Here is a 26,364-nt window from a genome sequence, read left to right on the forward strand (position 1 = left end):
TGAGATAGTGTCATTACCATTTTAATTTGTTTTTAGAGGGACCCAAATTCAGACAATCTGGAACGTTTTAGGATTCTGGCATTTCTTGTAAACGTTACAGGACAAAAAATAAATGTTATAAAGTAAGACTTTAACCAGGTCAATTAGCATCAGTTAACCAAATCAGTTATTATCAATTATTCAGATGAATTATTGTCTGACTGAGATTATTTACCTTATAAAAGAATTCAAAATGGTCTCTATGTAACATGGGTGCTCTTCTTACCAGCATATTAATTTGAAGTTCTCTATTTTACACCATCATTTTCATTCCTATAATTCCTATAACTTGCTGATTGTTACAGACATGCGTGCATGTCCCCCTGCTCTATCATGATGGGAATGATTTATGCCAATCGACTTAAGAAAGGGAACAAGGACTACGCACAGAAGATATCATCATCTGAACTATTCCTCATTTCCATGGTAAGACTATTACCTTATCAGATTCTCAAGTTAGTATTCACCTCATTTAGACCCCCAAAAAAATCAACCCTTTCCTGCATCTTAATCATCTTTAGGTTCAGTTCAAGTTTTAAAATTGCCAGAAGTCGAAGGAGAACACTGTATGTTTGTGTGTGTGTGTGTATTTGTTTATTTATAAACACTTTAATTTTTCAAATACAGTGTGACCCTGCTATAACATGCTCTGTTCCAACACAAATTTGATTATAACACAATTAAGGCTTGGCTCTTGAAATTTCATATACATGTATTTATTCATATATGGAAAAAAATATTTTCATAGTACAAGAAATAATGTATAAAAAGTTTGTCATTTAGGGAAAGAGATCACATATGAATTCAGTTATAAGATGATCATGGCTTAGCTCCTAAACTTAGATCTATATTTATTTGTGTAGTACACTAAATAAATTTTTAAAGTATGAAAAATAATATGTAAAATGTTTATCATCATTTTGTGGAAGAGATTCCTTATGAATTCAGATATGACACAATTGTGGCATGGCTCCAGAAATTTATAACTTTGCCAATTTCTTGAGGTTTTGTGCCAAAAAAAAAGCTGTTAAATGTCTGATCTGATATCTGGGCCTTTGACAACTTTGATATTAATTTATTGCTGTTAGACATGCAATTTTTATTAATACTGATCCACGAATAATAAGACTTCTTTGTGTACAATTGTTGCTCAAGCAAATAGCCGACACGTTTGTTCTTTATCATGCATACACAGCTGAGCATGGTTGATAAAAGATTCTAACCTGGATTTATGAACAGTTAATTTAAGTACATTGCTAACCATCAAAGTCAGTGACAGAGATAAAAACTTGTTCAAATTATTGGGCAACAATTTATAAAACATCAAAAAGCCACCAACACGTGTGTGTAGCTTGGTGGTGGTGTAAGACACACTCAGTTGACCTGACAGTAATATCATCCATTTCCCTATAAAAATGTCCCCATTGGTGATTGAACATTATTCTTGGAATAATGGAAACATAAGTCTTATGGATAACATGGAACCTTAAGGTTTTTGCCATAGAAAAGAAGCTTGAAAACCTGGACAGGATTAAATTTGGAGTAAAAGAAAATCAAACAATAATATATTAGCATTTGCAGATGAGATCATTTTAGCATTATGAAATTTGTACAGACACCGTTTATTGATGTTGGGATGTACTGAACCATAAATGTACTTCGCCTTTCCTTATGTTGCTATTATTTTTTTTTTCCATTGAGTTCAGACACAAAATAAGTTGTAACAATATTATTGAATATTTTAAATATCTGTGCATGTTTTTGATGGAATTATGTGTTTTATTGATTAATTGAATGTGGCTAGATTGGTAGGTGAGTAGAGAGTATTGACACTGTTTGTGCCATTACATCATGTACCAATGCATTGTCCGTTGAATAAAGTTAAATTTTATGTATGCAGTTTCTATGTTTTCACTATATATGTATTTATCATTTAATGTGTGTTGATGTTAACTGCCAATGAAATATGTATTTTTGTGCCCATTTTATTCCCACCACCCCCAACCATGTTTTGATGCATACATCATTTTCTTCAGCAGAACTGACCTGGTTGATTGTAACTAGTACATAACTCATTCAGGTTTGATGGACACTGACTGTCGTGTTATAGCATGGTCACACTGTATGTTACTTTCTTATTGGATATTCAGTCTCCACATGTCTTTAGGCTTGCTTGTTTTGGTCCTCACATATCATTACCCTTTGTTTTGGTCCATGCATGTCATTAGGCTTGTTTTTGGTCCTTATATTTTATTAGGCTTGGTTTGGTCCTCTCATGTCATTAGGCTTGGTTTGGTCCTCACACATCATTAAGATTGATTTAGCAATGAAAATGGTAGAGTCCTCCATATGCCAAGATGGAAATGAAATGAATCAATACTTTTGCAAGTAACTTCTTTTTGTGCCTGTTCACCAGCCTGAGTGATCCTTCAAAGTTTTCCACACCTGGAGAAGTGTACTCAGTCTGTTTCTTTTACAGTCTTACGCTGTCATTATCATAAATGAATCTTCAGCACTTAAACTTCACATAATAAACTAATCTCTACAGTTGTAAGGGCCTACCCTATTGTTACAAGTCTGTGATAAATAACTCTTTACCACCGTAATGACTTGCCCAATGATTTACATGTCTTTGATAAATTACTCTGTACCAGCATAATTACCTGCCCAATGGTTTAAAAGCCAATTATAATCTGATCTGTACCATCGTACTTACTTGTCCTATGGTTTACAAGTCTAAGACACTGTAATCTGTACCATCATAATTACCTGTCTTTTGGTTTACAAGTCTATGACAGTGTAATCTGTACCATCATAATTACCTGTCTTATGGTTTACAAACCTATGAGAAACTAATATGTGCCATCATAATTACCTTCCCAATGATTTACAAGCCAGTGATAAACTAACCTGTTCCATCATAATTACCTGCCCAATGTTATACAAGCCAATGATAAACTAACCTGTTCCATCATAATTATCTGCCCAATGGTTTACAAGCCAATGATAAACTAATATGTACCATCATGCTTACTTGTCCCATGGTTTACAAGTCTGTGACAATGTAATCTGTACCATCATAATTACCTGTCTTATGGTTTACAAGTCTACAACAGTGTAATCTGTACCATCATTATTACCTGTCTTATGGTTTACAAGTCTATGACAATGTAATATGTGCCATCATAATTATCTGCCCAATGGTTTACAAGCCAATGATAAACTAATATGTAGCATCATATTTACTTGTCCCATGGTTTACAAGTCTATGACAATGTAATCCATGCCATCATAATTACCTGTCTTATGGTTTACAAGTCTACAACAGTGTAATCTGTACCATTGTTATTACCTGTCTTATGGTTTACAAGTCTATGACAATGTAATATGTGCCATCATAATTACCTGCCCACTGGTTACAAGCCAATGATAAACTAACCTGTTCCATCATAATTATCTGTCCTAAGGTTTACAAGCCTATGATAAATTAATCTGTAGCATCATAGTTATGGGTCCTGTGGTTTACAAGTCGATGACAGTGTAATCTGTACCATCATACTTACCTGTCCTATGGTTTACAAGTCGATGACAGTGTAATCTGTACAATCATAATTACCTGTCTTATGGTTTACAAGTCTATGGCAATGTAATATGTGCCATCATAATTACCTGCCCACTGGTTTACAAGCCAATAATAAACTAATCTGTACCATCAGCATTACCTGCCCAGTGGTTTATGAGCCAGTGATAAACTAACCTGTTCATCATAATTACCTGCCCAATGGTTTACAGGCCAATAATAACTAACCTGTTTCATCATAAATATCTGGCCTGTGGTCTACAAGTCTATGACGGTGTAATCTGTACCATCATAATTACCTGTCTTGTGGTTTACAAGTCTATGATAATGTAATATGTGCCATCATAATTACCTGCCCAATGGTTTACAAGCCAATGATAAACTAACCTGTTCCATCATAAATATCTGGCCTGTGGTTTACAAGTCTATGATAATGTAATATGTGCCATCATAATTACCTGCCCAGTGGTTTACAAGCCAGTGATAAACTAACCTGTTCCATCATAAATATCTGTCCTGTGGTTTACAAGCCAAAGATAAACTAATATGTAGCATCATAATTACCTGCCCAATGGTTTACAAACCTATGATATGATTCTATTGTCTTAATCTAGGTAACAGAAAAGAACAAAAAGCAACAAGTTTACTGTAAAATTAGTCAACTAGTTTTATTTTTCAAGAATACAAAGTGAAAATTTAAAAGAACTTAACAGTCTTGTGCATTAAATCCCAAACAGTCCTATAAACTATTATCATAATTGCTGGTGTACCATTTGCATGGAATAGTGCTAACAGTTTTGATGTAGGAATGCCAATGAATTCACAATACTTCCAAAATAGTGATGGAGTCCTAAAGTATAAATTAGTACTTTGTAATTCCACTGAATGATTTAAATAAATAAATCATCTCAAATTACATATGCACACAGCTAAAATGTGATTACACTTCAGATGTTAAAATAGGGATGATCAAGTCTAATATAAACAACCTTAATATTAAAACATAATATACAATAGGATGATCTAGGTGAGGGTCAAATGTTCGTTTCTAGGACATTCTAAGTTGTCAGCAAGATAGGGTCATTTTGCTTGAATCTTAAGAAAAGACATGGCAAAACATGTAGATTAGGTATTCCCAAGGGTAAAACCAATGCCCTGAACTCAAATCCAGATAAGCACGTTTACCTACAAATAATTAGATATGTCATATGTTGTTTAAACAAAACAAGACATTAGTCATGCTGGCCCTAACTTATACATTCATTTATGACAAGCATCAATCACACAATAAAGATTAAATACACATAGCATTAATCTCAATGTATTATTGTGTAAGTATATAGAAAAAAAACTTATTTTAGTCCCTAAAAAGTTATTTTCTTGGCAGAAAAAGTAAATATAATGGTGCCAATATGATCATTCATTCAGGAGAAATAGTGATAACAAGATTTTCAAGATGGCCACTGGTGGCCTTAACAGATGTTGGAACATCACCATTTTCATTTGTATTTGAAAGAAAAAAAGTTATTGTGACTGAAAACTTCTTTTGCCAAAATGGTAAGTGTGACTTCCTCAGAATTTGTTATCTGATAAATTACAATGGACAGTTATACCCTAGCCAAGCTACTTGATTGGATAACAATACCATTCCCCAATTAGCCAAGAAGACATCAATTTCCTTGTCCAGCTAGCCAAGAGGACAGAAATTCTCATGTCCAAATAGCCTAGATGACAGTAATACCTATGCCCAACAAAGACAAGAGTACAATTCCTAAACCCAACTAGCCAAGAGAAAAATTCCCTAGCCCAACTAGCCAAGAGCACAACAATTATATAGTCCAAGTAACCAAGGGCATAAGAATGTCCATGTGCAATTAGCAATTAGAACAACAATTCCATAGCCCATGTAGCCAAGAAGACAAAAATGTCCTTGCCTTATTAACAAATAGAACAATAATTCCCTTACCCAAGTAGCCAAGAAGACAATAATGTCCTGGCATAGCAAACAAAAAGGACAGAACTTTCATAGGCTGACTAGCCAAGAAAACTGGAAGTCACTGCAGGCAAGTAACTGTAATAATTGTTACACAGAATATTTTTGTTACAAATCGAATTTCATAACCATATTCCCCACATCACCCTCGTTAGGATAACACCATATACTATATACTTGTGTATAAATTGAGTCCAACTGCAAACAACATAGACCCTGATCTGCTATCGCATGATGTACTCGCAGATCAGAGTGTGATGTTTGTTCTGCTGATTGCTCATAGGCCTGGATAATCCAGTGCATTGTGAGATTGGTCTGTACAGATTGTTTGACATGACCTATGACAGATCTGGGTCTGTACAGATTGCTTGTTTGACATGACCTATGACAGATCTGGGTCTGTACAGATTGCTTGTTTGACATGACCTATGAGCAAAAATATACTGCAGGTCAAAATTGGATTTCCATTCCAGTTTTCAATGATGTTAAAATTGTATGCCACATGTCTGATTACACAAAGTTGTGATATAACTCTATTACAGATGATGGCTTCGAAGTTTATGTACGATGAAGGAATTGATGAGGAAGTGTTTAATGATGAATGGGCTGCAGCAGGTGACTTGGAAACTGAGGAAATCAACAAACTTGAGCGAGACTTCTTAAAAGCAGTTGTAAGCACATTTGTCAGATAACCTGAGTATACACATTAACGTGTCATTTTTAATTTGTACATTTATACTCTACTTATTTCAGCCGTGTTTATTAGTATTTTTATTGATTTTCATGAAGTCCTTGGAGCTCAGCCACCAATCTGTCATGTGTTATACCAGACAGTGTGTTTAATTCATATACAGTGAATGAGATTCATCACAAATGCAGATAAAACAGGTGATCAATAAACATTGGAGTTGTGGGAGTTTGGTCAACATACTCATGTATCATTTAAGACAGTGCTATGGATGATAGGGATGCAGAAGTGAGGTGTCAGGTAAAATAGCTGTCTATTTTCATGTATGCCGAGTAAAATAAATCTTACAATTTGGGAGTAATTTATCACTGTTGGGGCCTGGGTATCACTGGTTTTGTTTGGTTTGATGTTTCTTTTTGTCATATATTGAACTGAGTATGCATTAGTGTTGAGGTTATACTTGACTGAACTGTGTGTGTTCTATTAGATATGGCAGTAGGTATAAAACAGAAAAGTGATGTCCAGGTTATATACTTGGGTTTTGAATTATTATCATTTTTATTGTTTAAATTGGACAACTTAGTTTCTTGTGCACACCTCATAACCTGAAGGCATGTCTGTCATATTTATTGACATAATCTTGCACGATGCATGGGAGAATCTAGAAACAAATTAGATGAATTGAATGAATAAACATCAGCCTGACAGATTTAAATTGACAAAAGATTTATATATCATTGTTGTTCAATTTTATTGCGTTAATATTCTTAATTTGAGGAATTTAAATTTTTGTGTCTTGTGCTGCTCACACTATGACATTACATAATCTCTGATACAATTAAAGTTAGGTGGATCATTTTATCCATTCTCTTTTATTTTTAATGATAATTAATGGTCATTCACAAATTTTCCAAAAAGTTATGTTCACTTACAATTTTCACTCCATTAACTGGGAACATTGGGATACATATACATAGCTGCCAACCCTCACAAATTTGGCGTGAATTTCACAACTTTTTCAGTGATTCATGGATTCACACCACAAGCCAAAAATTCACGAATTCTCCAATTCTCAATTATTTTAAATCTTTAATAATTAAAAAAAGATTTCCCATTAAGCGCTAGTCATGATATTGGCAGTTGCCCAAATGGTCCGGTAGTACTGGTCATGATATTAGTAGAACTACTGTTGATTGGTACAGTTGGCCTGGTAGCAAACATTTTAGCCTTTTTAATCAGTTTGTATAAGAGTAGTTTTACAAATGCTTTTGAGAGAAACTGGGGCCTAACCGGAACTTTGCTTCTTACATGCGTCACCAACACTGATTTGAGTTACCATTCGGTATTGCATGTAAGATCTTGAAAATGCCTTCATCACCAAGGAAAAAGAAATGTATTGCTCAAAAAGTGAAGTTTAATTTGGAATATATCAAAACTTGGCCATGCATTCTGCCATTAAACATTGATATACATCATGCTTTTTACACACAGTGTGCCACAAATTTTAGTATTGGGCATGGTGGCAGAGACAATGTGAGGAAGCACATCAGTTGCAAAAGACATGTAGAACTTGGGGAAAATTAAGAATTCGCAGATTTCAGCTCTGGAATATTTTAAGCCATTGGCAGAAGACCTGCAAGCTACCAGTGTTGAAGCATTATTTGTGAGTTTTCTTGTTGAACACAATCTACCTTTATCAGCTGGAGACTATGCTAAACATTTGTTCCGACAAATGTTCTAGGACTCGAAGATCGCTTCCAAATTTTCCTATGGAAGAATCAAAGGTGCTGCAGCTCCTGTGCATTCCTGACAGCAACAGTGGCAGCGAAAGAGTATTTTCTCTAGTGAGGAAAAATAAGACAGACTTTAGGGCCACCTTAGCTGCAGAAAATTTGTCAGCAATTTTAGTCCCCAAGATAACCAGCAGGCAAGCAGTCTGAACTGTTTAGAAAACAAATTTACGATCAAGCAGTTGAGGAAGTTCAAGTCTGCCACAGTATCATGTCTTGATAAATAACCACAAGAACACGTGAAGTTTATGAATACCATATTAAATAGAAATGCAGATATATTTTTGCATACATGTAGTGTTTTAGTCTTATATTGTGATCTTGATATAGTGTAGTATTGATGGTCAGAATGAATGGAATTATTGTCATAGTATTTTTCACTAATTCATGTCCAAATTCACTAATTTTTATCCCTATTTTCACTAATTGCGAGCCTGGAAGGTTGGCAGCTATGCATATATACATACATGCAGTTTTCCAGTATGTCCATAGCAGGATATTTTTACTGGTATTGATTGTGTGTGACAGCTTTCATCTTTTGTTTCTGAAGAAAAATTGTTATGAAATCATCCATAATGAAGTTTCAGAAAGTATTACTTAAATGTGATTATTTCTTTGAAATCTTTGATGAAGTATCAAAAAGTATTACTTAAATCTTATTACTGCTTTGAAATCTTTGATGCAATATCTAAAAGTGTTACTTAAATGTGATTACTGCTTTTGAAATCTTTGATGCAGTATCAAAAAGTATTACTTAAATGTGATTACTGCTTTTGAAATCTTTGATGCAGTATCAAAAAGTATTACTTAAATGTGAGTACTGCTTTGAAATATTTGATGCAGTGTCAAAATGTTACTTAAATGTGATTACTGCTTTTGAAAGCTCTGATGCAGTATCAAAAAGTATTACATAAATGTGATTACTGCTTTTGAAAGCTCTGATTCAGTATCAGAAAGTATTAAATGTGATTACTGCTTTTGAAATATTTGATGCAGTATCAAAAAGTGTTACTTAAATGTGATTACTGCTTTTGAAATCTTTGATGCAGTATCAAAAATTGTTAAACTTGTATACAGTTACAAAGAAATCATCAGTAATGCATTATCAGAATGTGTTTCTTAAACTTGAATTTTGTTAAGAAATCCTCATTAATGCAGTATCAAAAAGTGTTAAACTTGTATTCTGTTACAAAGAAATCATCAGTGATGCATTATCAAAAAGTGTTTCTTAAACTTGTATTCTGTTACAAAGAAATCGTCATTAATGCAGTATCTTAAAGTATTAAACTTGACTTATGTTAAGAAATCATCTTTGTAGTAAGTGTTAATCTTGAATACTGTTACTTGATGTAGTATCAGAGGTCAAAGAGCATGCAACAGTGGACATACACAAGTATTGGTTGTCTAGCGTGAATATAATCTGGAAAATTGAAAGTTATAAAATCATTTGCTGGACATAAACACAATCATTTGTGACACTGTAATCATTGTCACATGAATTTCAAGAGAAATGCGAAGTAAATTTAAATTAATTTATAACTGTTTATGCTATTTTCCATGTTAACTAAGCAAAATCACATGCAGAAAACATTGTTCACACGATGTAACTGTAGCAAGACAAAATATATAAAATACTTTTTATCTGCCAGTTGGCAAGAACCAGGTTCTTTGTATGACAGCAGGATATCACAACTAGGTTAGCATGCAAGAAATACAGTCAATGATGGTTATCTTTTAAGCTGCTGCCAATATTTCATAAGATTCCAAGACAACAATATGAGGTTAAACAGATTGGTAAAATTTGGAAACCTGACAAAAAATTCATGTTTTGCTTTCTTTTTATGATTTGTATCATGAATTTGGTTTATAAATGTACTTTCCTGTCAAAGTCAAACAGGGTTGGGAACCTGAGATTGGCATAAAATTTCACATTATTTATGATTGAAATGTTAGATCCCAGACATGGGGATAAATGATTTAATTTTTAATTTTTTGTTTTGGTGATCAAAGCATGATTTTAATGTGTGTAGTTAACGCTTTCTCTGTAACTTGAACACGGCCACTCAATGAAAAACTGGACTTTATGGTGGCAGTAAATCAAAACACTTTCATTTGTGGGTACAATACAACTTGGAAATGCCAAAGTACATTTTGTGGGAAATTTTAAGGTCATAATTTTATTTTACCTGTAAATCAAGTAAAGAGTTAGCACTTTTATCTCTCACTTGTTAACTGTAATTGACAAAAAAGCAGCTTCAAATTTTGCATATTATTTTAATTGATTTATAACATTTTCTGCAGACATAACACATAGTTCACGACATAAAATGCTGTTTAATATCATTTAGCTAGATTATTAAAGATAATTATGTATTGTTTGATTAAATTTACTCCTCTTAGTCACAAATGTTTCATAATTCCAATTTTAGGACTGGCAGTTGTTTGTACACCAGCAAGAGTTTGAAGAGATGTTACATCTTGTTGAAAAAAGGTAAATTAACTTCTCGTTTTCCCACAAGCCAAAACCATGGCTGGAAATATGACTGAAGGGTCTTCTTTCATTAACACAATCTGGTATTTTCCTTCCTGTTGTGCTCTGAATTCATGATATCACTTTGCAAGTTTTAAGCAAACCAGGAATTTAAAGACACAATGAACAATGAGTTGGGAATAATACTCCATATTACCCAGTTCACAAATTAAAACATGCAGTGTAAAATTAGTCTTTGAAACAATAGCATCTGTTACCCAACCCATGATTTTCAAAACACAAGAAACAATTTGTCTCTTCTGCAAATTACAGGAACTGTTACCCAACCGAAGAATTGAAAAACATAATGAACAATGGGTCTTCTTTGGTAACACTAGATGTTACAAAATCTATCAGTTTAAAGAAACAATAAATAGTGAGTCAGTATTTCACGAGTTATAATTTTTCATGCTTTAACACATTAACCCCTGAAGCTTTTTGTCATTTTTGCCTGAAAATCGAGTAGGAAACACATTTTGAAAGCTGTTTCTGAATAGACTCGAAAACACCATATCCCCAGTCATCTTTCACTGACATACTGCCTAGTTGTGTTAGAAACATCATTTTTAATTGGCTATTTGAGCAGAAGGTAAACATTTTTTTTTTTTTTTTTTGCTAAACAGAGCCATTATTTTTGTATGGAGACCACTCTTTATTCCAAATGCCCATCTTATCCTACTTTTTGCAAAGGCTCATCTGTCTGTTTGCAGTTCATACCGGTTTGCTTTACATCTGAGACCAAAAAGTCTAAAATCTGGACACAAAATCGGATTCCGACCATAGGCGAATTTTGGGTTTAAAAAAGTCGGGTCCAAAAAATGAGTTTTTTATCTGTATTTTGTAGTGCAACTACATATTCCAGATTATGTGTTATCATTGTAGAGCTACATCTGTCTACCTTTCTATAATACCACCCACTTTAGTGTATCATGCATGACCATGAAGCTACAGAGCTCAGCAGTAGGCTACTACCTCCTGCCCCGTTATGTCGTCGCTAGGGGTTAATGTTTTAAGGAATTATTATACAACTCATGAACTGAAAGACACAAACAGTTAATCTTCTTTGGGAAAACTAGGATCTGTTACCAATCCACAGATTTAAAGAAAATGAAAAATTAGTCTCTTTGGAAAAATTAGGGTCAGGGTGCTGAAATCCATTGTCCAGTGTGTGCCAGGTTACATGTCCATGGACAAGTAAATTTTGGCTGTAACTTGAAAGGACAGTACTTTCTGTTTTGTGTGAATGATGTTTACGCAAGGGCCATTTGTAATTACTTGCGAGTACAGATGTGTTTTACATTACATAGTGTATGCTGAAATTTATCAGTTAATACGATAACTAGCTGCAGCTTGTATGGTTACAACAAAAGAAAGCAGGCATTACTGGTTAAGGCAATATCATTTGATGTTAATGTCATTGGCTGGAAGATAAGGGTACATTGAATCGTTTGTTTTTTTTAACTATTTGCTGGAGTTTGAAACCATTATGCATGATTGTGATGAATTTTCCCAGGAATGCATCTGGTTAGATCATTTGCTTATAAAGCTAGGGTCAAATGGTGAAAAGTTGAATGTAAAGTTGACAAAATGGGCTAAAACTACACTTGAGGTTCAAAATTCTTGGCAGCAGGAGTTTCCTTGGCTCAAGACAGTTAGGATCAAACAGTTGTATCTTGCAATAAATGTAAGAGATACAGCTACAGACAAAACCAGTAAATTGTGGGACAAGTTATCACTAGGAAAGATACTGTTAACACACCAAAAAGTGAAAAGCACAATACATGTCAGTTAGAATTTGATGAAGTTTATGTTGATTACAGCTCCAGCCCACCAACATTAGGTACTCTAATGGGTGTTTATGTTGGTCAAAAGTAGGTGACTTTTGGGTATTAAAACATCACAACAAGGGTATGTGAGTGATGTGTATTATTGTTGATTAAAACTCCATCCCACCAAGAGTACATATCTGGTGGGATGAATTTGTAATAAAAAAAAATATACATCACAGTGACTGAATGCCCATCCTTGTGACTATAATGCACATTCATACTGATTTAGGGGTCATGCTACCAGATGAAGTTGACAACTAAGCCACCCCAAAAACATAAAAATTGTTTTTTGTAAGGAATTGCAGTAATTACTTCACCTTGTGATTTTTGAGAATTACTGTTGGAGGTTATTAATGCAGTTCCAGCTATTTAAATGTTCCCACACACCTAGCAAGTAGTTACAGTGTTGTTACCCCTAGCAAGTAGTTACAGTGTTGTTACCCCCCAGCAAAATGTACTAAATCCATGGTAGGCTCTGATATCAATCATGCCAATGAGAACAGACTCTGAAACATTCACAGGAACTTTTTAATAGCTGATTGTTCATTAAACAAGTGCTAATTAATAGAATGTAGAATTATCATCAATAAAGAGATACATGGACACATTTCCAAATGTGGCTAAGTTAAATAAGATTTGTTTATCTTTCTTGGTCATTACACAGTGTATTTTAGCCATGTGATTTACCATATGCACAGCAGAATCTGTATTAATTCTAACTGATAGGCGCACTAAGATTACATTTTTGTAATCACAGATTGGTACAAGTAGTTGATCAGTTGCTGCTAGAACTAAACAGTTTAATTTTTGTTACAAAACATTACCAAAATTTGACAGATTCCAAAAGATTAACATTTAATTTGAATTACTGGTAACCCTCCTAAACATGTTCTGAAATTGAAGTTACTCATTTATAACATCTGTTGTTTGTAATGATCAGAACCAGTGCATACTAGTTTGGAAATGTTTTTGATTTTTCTGGTTAGTTTAGAAACTAAACAAAAATTAAATTGCTTGTTTAAGTAGCAGCTGAATAATTATTTTACCTGTTTGTAAGTTCACAACTGTAGTCAATGTACTCTTTTCAATTAAAATTAATTTCTACTGTGCTTATATTTGATGTCATATGGCCAAATTACAACAATAATGACCAAGAAGGGCACATGTGATGTGATACCATGTGAACTGTTCATTGTGAACATGCCATTTCTTATAATAAAATCAAAACCAAGTACCACACAAAAAATTTGGTTAAAAGAACTTGAATATACTAAGGGACTGACCATTTAATTTCTAGTGAAAGGTTGAGAATTTTTTAAGTAAAAAGTTCTAGCACTTAAATACTTTAAAACAAATTTTGTATCTGATTTATAACAAAATAAAGCCATAAGTAGTGATTGTGATGATGTTAATTACAAACCAGTCCCACCAAAAGTAGTGATTGTGATGATATTGATGTTAATTACAAACCAGTCCCACCATAAGTAGTGATTGTGATGATATTGATGTTAATTACAAACCAGTCCCACCAAAAGTAGTGATTGTGATGATATTGATGTTAATTACAAACCAGTCCCACCAAAAGTAGTGATTGTGATGATATTGATGTTAATTACAAACCAGTCCCAGCAAAAGTAGTGATTGTGATGATATTCATGTTAATTACAACCACATCCCACCAAAAGTAGTGATTGTGATGATGTTAATTACAAACCAGTCCCACCAAAAGTAGTGATTGTGATGATATTGATGTTAATTACAAACCAGTCCCAGCAAAAGTAGTGATTGTGATGATATTCATGTTAATTACAACCACATCCCACCAAAAATAGTGATTGTGATGATATTGATGTTAATTACAAACCAGTCCCACCAAAAGTAGTGATTGTGATGATATTGATGTTAATTACAAACCAGTCCCACCAAAAGTAGTGATTGTGATGATATTCATGTTAATTACAAACCAGTCCCACCAAAAGTAGTGATTGTGATGATATTCATGTTAATTACAACCACATCCCACCAAAAGTAGTGATTGTGATGGTATTCATGTTAATTACAACCACATTCCACCAAAAGTAGTGATTGTGATGATATTGATGTTAATTACAAACCAGTCCCACCAAAAGTAGTGATTGTGATGATATTGATGTTAATTACAAACCAGTCCCACCAAAAGTAGTGATTGTGATGATATTGATGTTAATTACAAACCAGTCCCACCAAAAGTAGTGATTGTGATGGTATTCATGTTAATTACAACCACATTCCACCAAAAGTAGTGATTGTGATGATATTGATGTTAATTACAAACCCATCTCACCAAAAGTAGTGATTGTGATGATGTTAATTACAAACCAGTCCCACCAAAAGTAGTGATTGTGATGATATTGATGTTAATTACAAACCAGTCCCAGCAAAAGTAGTGATTGTGATGATATTCATGTTAATTACAACCACATCCCACCAAAAATAGTGATTGTGATGATATTGATGTTAATTACAAACCAGTCCCACCAAAAGTAGTGATTGTGATGATATTCATGTTAATTACAAACCAGTCCCACCAAAAGTAGTGATTGTGATGATATTCATGTTAATTACAACCACATCCCACCAAAAGTAGTGATTGTGATGGTATTCATGTTAATTACAACCACATTCCACCAAAAGTAGTGATTGTGATGATATTGATGTTAATTACAAACCCATCTCACCAAAAGTAGTGATTGTGATTGGTATTCATGTTAATTACAACCACATCCCACCAAAAGTAGTGATTGTGATGATATTGATGTTAATTACAAACCCATCCCACCAAAAGTAGTGACTGTGATAGGTATTCATGCTGATTACAGCTCCATCCCATCAAAAGTATCAACTATGATGGGACTTCATGCAAGGACTTAACATTCATTTTGATATTCATTCCTATAAACAGGCAAAGTAGATTCCATAAATGTGCATGAAAACATTTACAGTTAGTAAAGATCAAATATGGAACATCATGAAAATTTAAAATAGCCTTTCATAATTGTATTTAAAGTTTAATTGAGTGTGCAAATGATCACCTTCCATACATAAATATCTAAAGTAAACTGTCCTTGTTTATATATTCTGATGAGAAAATTTAATTGCTTAAAACTATATCATGTTTCATTTTAAAAAAATCAGTACATTACAGAAGAAAACATGTCTACTGGTAATTATCCTGTTACAAATGATAATTTTTTACTGTAAATCTACTTGCCTGCTTAAAAGATTTCTTGTCCCAAGTGATGGGATATAATAATTTTGGTGGGATGGAGCTGTAACAACATAAATACCCAACACAGTCACTACTTTTGGTGGGATGCTATTGTAATCAACATGAATACCCCATTATAGTCACTACCTTGGGTGGAATTGATTTATAAACAACATGAATACTCAACAAAGTTACTACTATTGATGGTGAACATGAATTCCTTCCATGTTTCTAGGAATGGGTATCAAAATGCATGTGAAGTCCTTCCATGAAGTCCTTCAGTCTTTCTAGGAATGAGTATTGTAATGCATGTGTAGTCCTTCCATGTTTCTTGGAATGGGTATCAAAATGCACATGAAGTCCTTCCATGTTTCTGGGAATTAATTGCTTGTGAAGTTTTTACTTGTTTCTTGGAATGAGTATCAAAAATACATGAAGTCTTTGCACATTTTTAGGAAAGATTTTATATTTGAATTAACACTGCAAGTCTTTATTTAATGAGATTCCTTGTTTTTATCATCATCATACCTTGTGATCAATTTCAGGATTGCACTCCAACAAGGGATAAAAAGGGGCTGGTTTTCATACACTGATCTGTGGGTTCTTTCACAGGACATTAATTGGTCTAATGTGTGCCTGGACATTGGGTTTGATTTAACACAGGTAATATATTGTGACATAATATTGATTTGGCCAAAATACGGCCAGTTGTTTTGTGGGGGGTAGCAGTGGAGACATTTTAGCATTCACGGGATCTCTGAATGAGATCACACAGACAAATCCTGTCAAACTTTTTCATTTTTCATCATAATTTATATACAACAGCAGTCATTAAATTTAAGATAATCTGTTTCGGACAGAATAACTAATGTTTGCATCCATGAAAAATATCTGCTACAAAATTATATCCTTATTCTATTTTTAGTTCTACTGGTCTGTTTGTTGTCTCTCCTCTGCCCATCTGTTTGCACAAGTTTGTGGCTCCAAACCTATGTAGAGGACTGACAGAAAATTTTACACCAACTTTCATCACATGATTTCCTTGATCGTAAACAAAAATGGTGCCACTTGTACATCCAGTATAGTCACCTAAGTGGCTATTTTGAAAATATTGCTTTTGTAACTACTTTGAATGGTTGGTAGAGTTTTTACTAAAATATTTCTTATGGTGTTTTATTGGTCCTAAATAAAAATCGTGCTAATCTGATGTGCAGTATGGGTTTATGGCAGTCAGCTTGAAAATCTTGTTATTGTTACTCCTTCAGAAGGAAAAGTCATATTGACACACCCAGTGATTTTAAAAGATGAATTTTGATGAAATCTAATCAGTCCTAAACGAAAATGATGCTGAGCCAATATATTGAAATGGTTTTTTTTTTACTGCTGTCCTCCTGAATGCATGGGCATATTAACATGGGCTTTTCACAAAAACACTGATTATGATGCTAAATTGGTCCAAATCCGACATCCAGTATGGCAGCAGGCATCTTGAATATCTTGTAGCTACTCCCACTGACTGGAAAGTTACATTAACATGAGAATGTCAGCAAAAAAATGTATGATGTCGACTTGTTCCTTAATGAAATTAGTGCCAAACTGATTTCTTGAAAATCTTGTTATCTCTACCCCTGAATGACCACGAGTCTTTCAGAAATGACTCCTAAAATAACAAACCTTCCAAAAATATGATTGTTGTAACAGAATCTTGACGATCTTTTATGTTGATGCAGATCTGGGTTTCATGTCATATTAGAGTCAGTGGAGTTGGTCCGGGGTCCGGGAATCTGAGTAACTTTACAAGAGTACCTCAGATACCTTCAACTGCAATTAATTTTTTATGGAAAACATCTGCATAATCAAGCTGTTACTGCTTAATTTCTAAAAAGGGCATCCTACAAATGAAACATGTTCAAGATGAAATGGACAATAAGCATGTTGAAAAGTTTAAATCATCGGCACAAAGCAGTTTAAAAAAATAGAATCATTTGGGGGGAAAAGCAGGAAGGGTGACAATAACATTTGTTAGACATCATGTGATGATTTGAGCGGGAGAGATGATTGCCATTGTTACATGAAACAGAAGAAAAAGCCAAGGATTACATCAAGTTGAGAAAATAAGTGATTCCGTGCTTTGATATGTAACTTCAAATTTTATTATACCACTTTGTGTTGATCAGTATTTAATGTTTATCACATAATTATTTTATGTGATATATAAATGTTTCACAAATGATATTTTGATAAATATTTGAAGATACTAAAATCGGAGATACATAAACCATTATTTGCAGTATTTACCAGGGTTCTTATGGTCTTTGCAGGTCTTTGACAGTTTGGGAAAAAGGCGGTAGCATTTTCAAGACCTTGAAAGTTTAGGAAAATCGAGCAGACTACCCTGAGGTCTTTAAAGTCTTTGAAAATAGAAATAAACCCAAATATTTTAATTTCTTTCCAGCGTAATCACAAATAAAATTATCCAAGGTTGTTAGATTCAGATGTACTAGAGTTTTCCTGGTTTCTTTCTTTTAAAATTAGGAAATTAATTAGTTTGAATTTCATCATTAAACAATATTGTAGTATTTTGCATTTGTTGTTTTTTTCATTTAACTTGTATCCAAATGTTAGTGAAAGTAAGTCTTGGAAATCTATGTTTGTGGTCTCTGAAAGTTTGGGAAAAGTCTTTGAATTTATCATTCAGAATTCTTTATGAACCCTGTTTACTTCACTAATTACATTAATGTCTTATCCCTTTCAGATGCTGACAGTTACTTCCCTTGCCTATCTTGTTGGGATACTCACAATGATTGGTTCCACAGTCCTGGTAAACACAGCAGGACCCGCATTGTCAACCAAGATCTTTCCATTGACCAGTCAATCAGCATCCCAGCATCCACTAATCCCTCTCTTGCCACTGACTGACTTCAGCTTCATGACCCAGGTGCTTCCCATCACTGCTGAAGTTATCAGAGATAGTAATCTACCAAACATGTCAGATGATCAAACCAGAATTGACAACCCAACCACGATAGCTGCAACTCAGTCTGATTTAGCTGGTATGGGTGAAATCAACAAAGAACCAGGAACTAGTTCGGACAGCACAGAAAATACCTTCAGAAATGCTCTGCAACTGGACAAATTTCTCTCCCACTTGTTAACTCTTATCACTATTAAGAATGCTTTAATTGATTTTGTTTATGCTGTCCATGAGAAACAACCAGTCCTCAAGAAGTATTCACAACGGAATCGCATTTCTGATTTACTTTGTTCTGACGGATTTTGCCCTACCGGCACATGGTCAAATTGTTGGAACATAACAAAAGAGCGTCCAAGTCTACAAGAAGCTATGTATATGTATCAGAAACAATTGAGTGTTGAAAATTGTAATGGAAATCCAATGTGGAATAGTGGTAAAGGAAGCGGAATAAGTGGACTGGGTATCGGTCATGGATGGGGTCGGTGTTGCTGTATGGTCAGTTCCGGTCAGTTGATTTTCAATGGCCAACCAAATTCAGATTTGGTCTGGGATCGTCAGCATGGTTTTATAACAAATTCTGTTCCCTTTGTACCTGTCAGTGCTTAACATTTTCAGTTTGAATACTTGTTATTACTGGATCTTTTTACTATGAAAATACAACTTTGACATCAATTGATAATTATGGATACATGTTTCATAATTATGGAATTTAAATAATTCACCCTATTATGCCATTTTGCTTAATGTAAACTTAAGATGCTGTTAAAGTAAGTTTAATTTAGGTTCTAAATTAAATATAAGTTTCAGATTTTTTTATTTCAGTCATGGTACTGAAACTTGTCAAAAATAATGGTTGGTTATTATGTAGATTGTAAGAAACACAACCTCTTTGAATTCCAAAGTATGATGATGTTACCACACTTGACAATTTTTAAAAATATATCAGTTTTCTTAGTCATATGTAAAGATATTAAGTCTGTAAATCAACATGTTCTAACGTCAACACAAGAGAACTTGGAAAATGTAATTACACATCTGGCTTCAAAATATTAGGAAAATTTAATTACCCATAGGCAAGTGAAATTCAGATTTTACTTGCCTATCTAAATGCTCGCTTTCCCTGTCTGATTATGCTGTGGGTACTTTCCACCATCATTGTTGTCAGTTGACTATTTAATTAATACCCAGGTGTAAAAAACTTCACTGATTGGAGCAAAAAGCGGGAGGATGAAAGGTATGCGATCTTCATGTGCAACATCAGTTTGAGAAAATACTGGAACTGGATACAGATATTCTCAGTTTCCAGTTTCTTTCTTCCTGGTATCATTGTAAACATAGTAACCAGCATTGTGATAATTTAATATTTTTGTTATAAAATATACAGTGATCTTACTAAAGTCTGCAACAGTGATTGATCCGCCCTTAAAAGTGACACTCCATCAAGTTTTGAAGCACTGAAAATCAACCTTTTTAATAATGCATTTGAATATTCTAAATAAGTATTTATAGGAATCCCAGTTATCTTATGCATAATTTTCTTAAACATTTGTATTCTTATCTGTGAATGAAATCGGTGGATACATAGACTACTATTTTTAACTAAATGGTTTCTAAATAGATTGCATCTGTATTTATCAGCGAAATTGTTCAGTATAGAAACCAATATCCTTAACTAAATACTTTCTAAATAGAGTGCATTTGTATTTGTCAGCGAAATTGTTCAGTATAGAAACCAATATCCTTAACTAAATACTTTCTAAATAGAGTGCATTTGTATTTGTCTGCGAAATTGTTCATTACAGAAACCGATATCCATAACTAAATGGTTTCTAAATAGAGTGCATTTGTATTTGTCAGCAAAACTGTTCATTACAGAAATCGATATCCTTAACTAAATGGTTTCTAAATAGAGTGCATTTGTATTTGTCAGCAAAATCGTTCATTACAGAAAACGATATCCTTAACTAAATAGTTTCTAAATAGAGTGCATTTGTATTTGTCAGCGAAGTTGTTCAGTACAGAAACTGATATCCTTAACTAAATGGTTTTTAATTGGGTGCAGTCAAGGAAAATGTTGCACATGTTTGATTTTAAGATCAAATCTTCATATGATTCTTGACTTGTAATAAATTACACTAGGTCCTTGACTTGTCATGAATTTACAGTAGGTCATTGACTTGTCATGAATAACAGTAGGTCCTTGACTTGTCATGAATAACAGTAGGTCCTTGACTTGTCATGAATAACAGTAGGTCATTGAAAGTTATTAAAAGAGTTTTGGAAAGTATTTGCAAGTTTCGACTTTGATATGAACTCTATGCATATGAATTACTCCTGCAGCAAATTGAGCTGTGTCATGCTGTTTCTGATCCTTTATGTTTCTTTTATTTTACAGTAGTATTGTTGTCATTACTTCTTAGATACCAAACTTTTTTACCTCCCAAACTGAATGATGTAACTCCTGTGATATTTTAGCTCAGATAACACCAAATATTGGGTATTTAGGTTTGCATAATGTTTTTATTGCCTTCTGATTGGCTCCTTTACTTCAGTCCCAGCAAATCAAAACAATTAAGTTTTTTAGAACAATGTGTAAGGAACAAATTATGTCACTTTTTTATTTTAAACATTTTCTTCATTAAAAGATTTGCAAGCATGTTTCATTTCATCTTTTCTTTTCTTTTCCACAAGTTTTGTTTGTTTTTTTGGGTAGTGTATGCAGTCTGTTAGCAATTTATAGTCAAATATCAAGAATAATGGACTTTGTGTCGTTTCACAATTTCTATTTCATCAGTAAACAATGATATATGGGAACAACTCTTACACAAAAATTTAGAATCCTTTGCTTAAGTTTTTTGTACAAAAAAAAGGTTTATTGATTATTTCTGCTTCATTTTCGTTGACAATTTAATGGTAAGGGCAGAGAAAATGTGGAAGCATATGTTTTGCTATCATTTAGAATAGTTGCATAAGGAATTTGCAATGCTTGGGTATTCAGGGTTTATTTTGCTCTTTTATTTTCATGCCAACACATTAACAGCTGATCATGTAACATAGGATTTTATGTTGTTAATAACCGCTCTAATGGTTAGAGCGTCTGCCTTGGATGCGGTAGGTCGTGGGTTCGATCCCCGGCCGAGTCATACCAAAGACTTACAAAAATGGTACTAACAGCTGCCTCGCTTGGCGCTCAGCATTAAGAGGTTAGTGTTAGGACTTGTTGGCCCGGTGTCAGGATAATGTGACTGGGTGGGACATCATGCCACATGTCTGCGGCATGATGCCTCAGTGCTAGACATCACTATAAACTGCCACACTGCAGACATCGTAGCGATATGACTGAATTTTTTGTAAAAGCTACGTTAAAAATCCAAATCACACACACACACATTTGTTAATGCATAACCATTAGGGGGGCCCCGAGTGGTCTAAAGCGCTCTTCGTTACAGATCACTGCCATCTCACCTCTGTCTGCGTGGGTTCGAGTCTCGGATTCGGCTAATGTTGATATGTGAGAAAGCTTGCCAGTAGCTTCTCGTGGGTCAATGGTTCTTTCCTGGGTTCTTCCTCCACCATTAATACTGGCCACCATGTATAGCCTATCGTGTGCTGAAAAATGGCGTTAAACCCCACAACAAGAACAACAACAGCAACATAACCATTAGGAAGGAAAGCTATACGCACACTGGGACTCTCACTCATAAAATTTCCTGTACTATTACTCCAAACTCGGAAACTTTTAAATCAACAAATGCTGCTTTTTGGGTGGTCAAAATATTTCTTGTGAAAATTTCAAAATTGAGTAACATCTTTTGGAGGACCTGGAATGCACTCGATAAACTCTTCAACAAATTTTAAACTTGTTTTGTCTGAAAATCTTGTACATTATATTTCACTTAGATCTCTTACATGCAAAACTAGAGAAGTCAATCTGGGTGTGCAAACAAATTGCGCATGGACATATGGAATAATTTTATCACCTGTAAGCCATCCATATTTATTTGGCTTGATTGGATTAAATCAAAGCAGACATATGTATTTGATTATACGCTGTGTATTTACGTGAGTTAATTTAAGTTTTGGTCATCAAGGAATTAGGATCATAAACGCAAAGGTTAAATCTCAGTCACAGTTAACTCTTGCATTAAAACATTCATGCATTTGGTGGTAGCTGTAGGCACTTGCATGGTAAAAGAGTGCATAGTGTAAGGATAGACTGTAGGACAGCTGGCTGAAGTATCTGGACCATACACGTCACATTTAGGTAGAATATATGTGCCTTCCAATCTGCCTGCACATGTAGAGCTACAAAGTAGATACTTTCAAAAGGATTTTTAATCTCTTTCATTTCATGGTTTGACGTTACTCACAGGCAGTTTTCCATTACACTTGGCATCAAATGCAAAATGGGACTTTAATCACTGTGTCCATATGCATGACTTTTTTGTTTCGGATTTAATGCCATTTGTCAGACCTGATAGGCTATACATGGCAGATAGTATAATTGGTGGAGGAAGAACCCGGAAAATTCCCAGTAAGAACCAACAACCCTTCTCATATAACCACATGGCCAAGTTTGAGACTGGAACCCACACAGACAGAAGTGAGATTGCAGAGATTGGTAAAGGCAAGTGCTTTAGACCACTCGGCCACCAGGGGCCCCATATGCATTACAGGTCATTAACAGATGTCTGAAGTTTGGTTCTAGTCTGCATAACATAAAGGCTTTATAGCAGTTACTCATTTTCCAACAGTGGAATAATGGAAGAAGAAAGTGATATTGTTGTGGGGTTTAACGCCATTTTGCAGCACACGATAGGCTATGCATGGCGGTCAGTATTAATGGTGGAGGAAGAAACCGGGAAAACACCGGAAAGAGCCACCGACCCACGAGAAGCTACTGGCAAGCTTTCTCACATACCCACATTGGCCGAATCTGAGACTTGAACCCACGCAGACAGAGGTGAGATGGCAGTGATCCGTAGCGGAGAGCGCTTTAGACCACTCGGACACTCGGGGCCCCAATAATGGAAGAAGAAAGTGATGATGTTATTAGACTTTAGTGCCCATCTTTCATCACTGACATAAAATTACAATGGCAATTTTTTTCATATGTCATCTGTTGACTTTTGCCAGTAGTCGTACCATCTTTCCTAATATCTTAAACACAAAAATCTTACCTTCTCAGTATCTCAGCCCAGTCTCAAGAGCATGAGTTGTGGATACAAGTCATTATATGTCGGTGCTCATAGTTTTGCCCTTTTTTATTAACATTTGTGTCGGATGAAGTTAGTGAATTTCAGAGTAATTAAGACAAGTTGTGGACCAGATCACTAGGTGATAATATTGAATTTAATGATTTTATCATTAAGAGGTCAATATTACCCTTCAAGAAGAGAGTGAATATATAAATAAAATTAAGCATTGTATTCAGAAAGGATAAAATGTCAGCAAACTTGGATTATGATGAAAAAATATTTATATAAACATATCAAACTTGGATATAAAACTAAATTAATTGGGTTCATTGTTTTTCGTTACTCTTTCAATGAAAATTCATGGTAAAATCAGTTTATATGCTTTCTTTATAAAGAAACTTTTATTAAAGAAACAAGAACTTTTTCTTCAAAAAAAAATGTTTATAGAATATTGCAGCTGTTTTGAAAAGCTGTAACACACAACCAGTAGACAATGCTGCTGCTTGCTTTGTCTAACTGGAACAAATGATTACCAATTTTAATTCGGCCCTTTTTGACATCTGATATTAAAGCAACCCTATTAAAATTCTTTGTCTACAATTTTGCTGTAGAAAGTTCAGCATTTTACCCAATCGGCTGTAAATAGAGCATCCGATGATGTATCCATACATATTGCTATAGAACAAGCATCCAATGATGTAGCTATAGCTATTCCTGGAGAGAGAACATCCGATAATGTAGCCTTACCAATTATTTTAGAAATAGAATCATACGGTATAGCCATACCAATTGTTGTATGAAAAGTACATGAGACGACGTAATCATACTTAACTGCAGTGAATTAAGCAGCTATTGTTAAACCCATTTCTTTAAACAATTGTTCCACCGTTTCACCTAATGGTGATTTTTATTTAACTTGTAATTTGTTACACTCTTTTTTTTCTGAAAACTCTTAATCCGTGTTGGGTGTAAAACTAATAATCCAAGCCACCAGCACCACCGTCTGCACTCAGTTGTTTTTTGGGTTCAACGCCATTTCTCAATGGAAGATGGGCTTTACTTGGCGACCAGTATAACTGGTGGAGGAAAAACCGGGAAAACCTAGGTAAGTACCGCCGACCCACAGGAAGCTACTGGCAAATTTTCTCATATAACCCCATTGGCTAAAGTCCGAGATTTGAACCTATGAAGACGTGTGAGATCGGTAAAGGCAAGCGCTTCAGGCCACTAGTCCACCTGAGGCCCCGCCATTAATTGCAATGCAGAATGATCTGTCCTCACCATCTATCTAGGGGTAAAAGTTATGCTTCAGCATTGTACAATTTAGTTATTTAAATATTGAAGACTTTGTCATTAACAATGAAGGAAGCACTGGATATATTACAATAACATCATTTTTACTATTAATGCAAAACCGAAATATGGTTTCATTAACCTTTGTTCAGGATTGGATATATATTGATTTAATCTTGAAACAGTCCTTTCACGTAAATGAAAAATGAACAAATTAAAAATAAAAATGAATGCAATGTTAGCAACGAACACAAAAGGTTTGATTTCACAAATCTAAAGACTAGTTGAACATTCAAAGAATTTGGAAAACTTTGACAGGAATTCAAAAATAGCCATAGTTGGACGTTTGAAAAAACAACAAGACTCTAAAACACCCCACGTGACATCTTTAGTGATCGGTACAATGTGCGACAGAAATGAATTTATAATTCCACTTCACCAACTTCTGCCATTGTATACTATCCCAACAGAAGAAAAATAAACTTTGAAAAAGATCTTTTTGAGAGAGAAATATGTATCGGTCATTGTGAGATGTAGTAATGCTTTGAGTGACATCGCTAATGAATAAAACTTGCGATTTACAATTTGAATAAATTGCGTACTGAACATAAAGATTACATAACAACAAAAGAAAACATTTTATTGCATTTTTACCATTCAGGTTAAGATCACCTCCTTCTGCATTAAGAAAAACTTTAAGAACATTTAAACACACATGTTTATTAAACAAACAAAACATGAAGAAGAAAATATTTTATAATAAGGAACATAAAATAGGATGTGTTGTAAATAAGCAGCAGTTGATAGAACAGGAGCATTTATCACATTAAATCAACGAGAGTGAAACGAACAAGACAGAAAAGGCACTAAAACAAAACACCTTTTAATGGTATGTACATACCAATATTCAATTCCATACAAACATAAAGCACATAGATTAGCAATGGCTTAAAATAATCTCTTTTCTAAGATAGCTTAGAGGCACTGGAAAGGGTCGTTGCAGTATTTAAATAAAGAGGGATTTAAAATGCATCAGTTTCTGGACAGAGTTCTTCAATGTACTCATTTAGTACCCCATAGCGAGGAACTCCAAAGATTTATTCATTATTGGGCTTCTCCACTGGCACGAATCCTCTTCTAAACTACTATATGGCGTTGATAATTATTCTGTATTTACCACTGTACATCCCTCCCATTCCTTTG

The 26,364-nt window shown here is 34.2% G+C and overlaps 1 protein-coding gene across 1 annotated transcript in view; it reads left to right on the forward strand.

Annotated features, from left to right (window-relative positions):
* Positions 1 to 21,326, forward strand: part of LOC149789728 (protein CNPPD1-like) — a 30,611-nt gene extending 9,285 nt beyond the window's left edge. The window contains exons 4-8 of the mRNA XM_089971748.1: positions 345 to 465; positions 6,155 to 6,283; positions 10,520 to 10,581; positions 16,242 to 16,359; positions 18,452 to 21,326. Of these exons, the coding sequence (XP_089827874.1) occupies positions 345 to 465; positions 6,155 to 6,283; positions 10,520 to 10,581; positions 16,242 to 16,359; positions 18,452 to 19,276 (1,255 nt within the window). The 3' untranslated portion in view covers positions 19,277 to 21,326. The remainder of the gene's footprint in view (positions 1 to 344; positions 466 to 6,154; positions 6,284 to 10,519; positions 10,582 to 16,241; positions 16,360 to 18,451) is intronic.
* Positions 21,327 to 26,364: the final 5,038 nt, after the last annotated feature.

Source organism: Sinohyriopsis cumingii, chromosome 10 (assembly GCF_028554795.1).
Source record: "Sinohyriopsis cumingii isolate HCF-2022 chromosome 10, ASM2855479v2, whole genome shotgun sequence".
In the NCBI taxonomy this organism is placed as follows: domain Eukaryota; kingdom Metazoa; phylum Mollusca; class Bivalvia; order Unionida; family Unionidae; genus Sinohyriopsis; species Sinohyriopsis cumingii.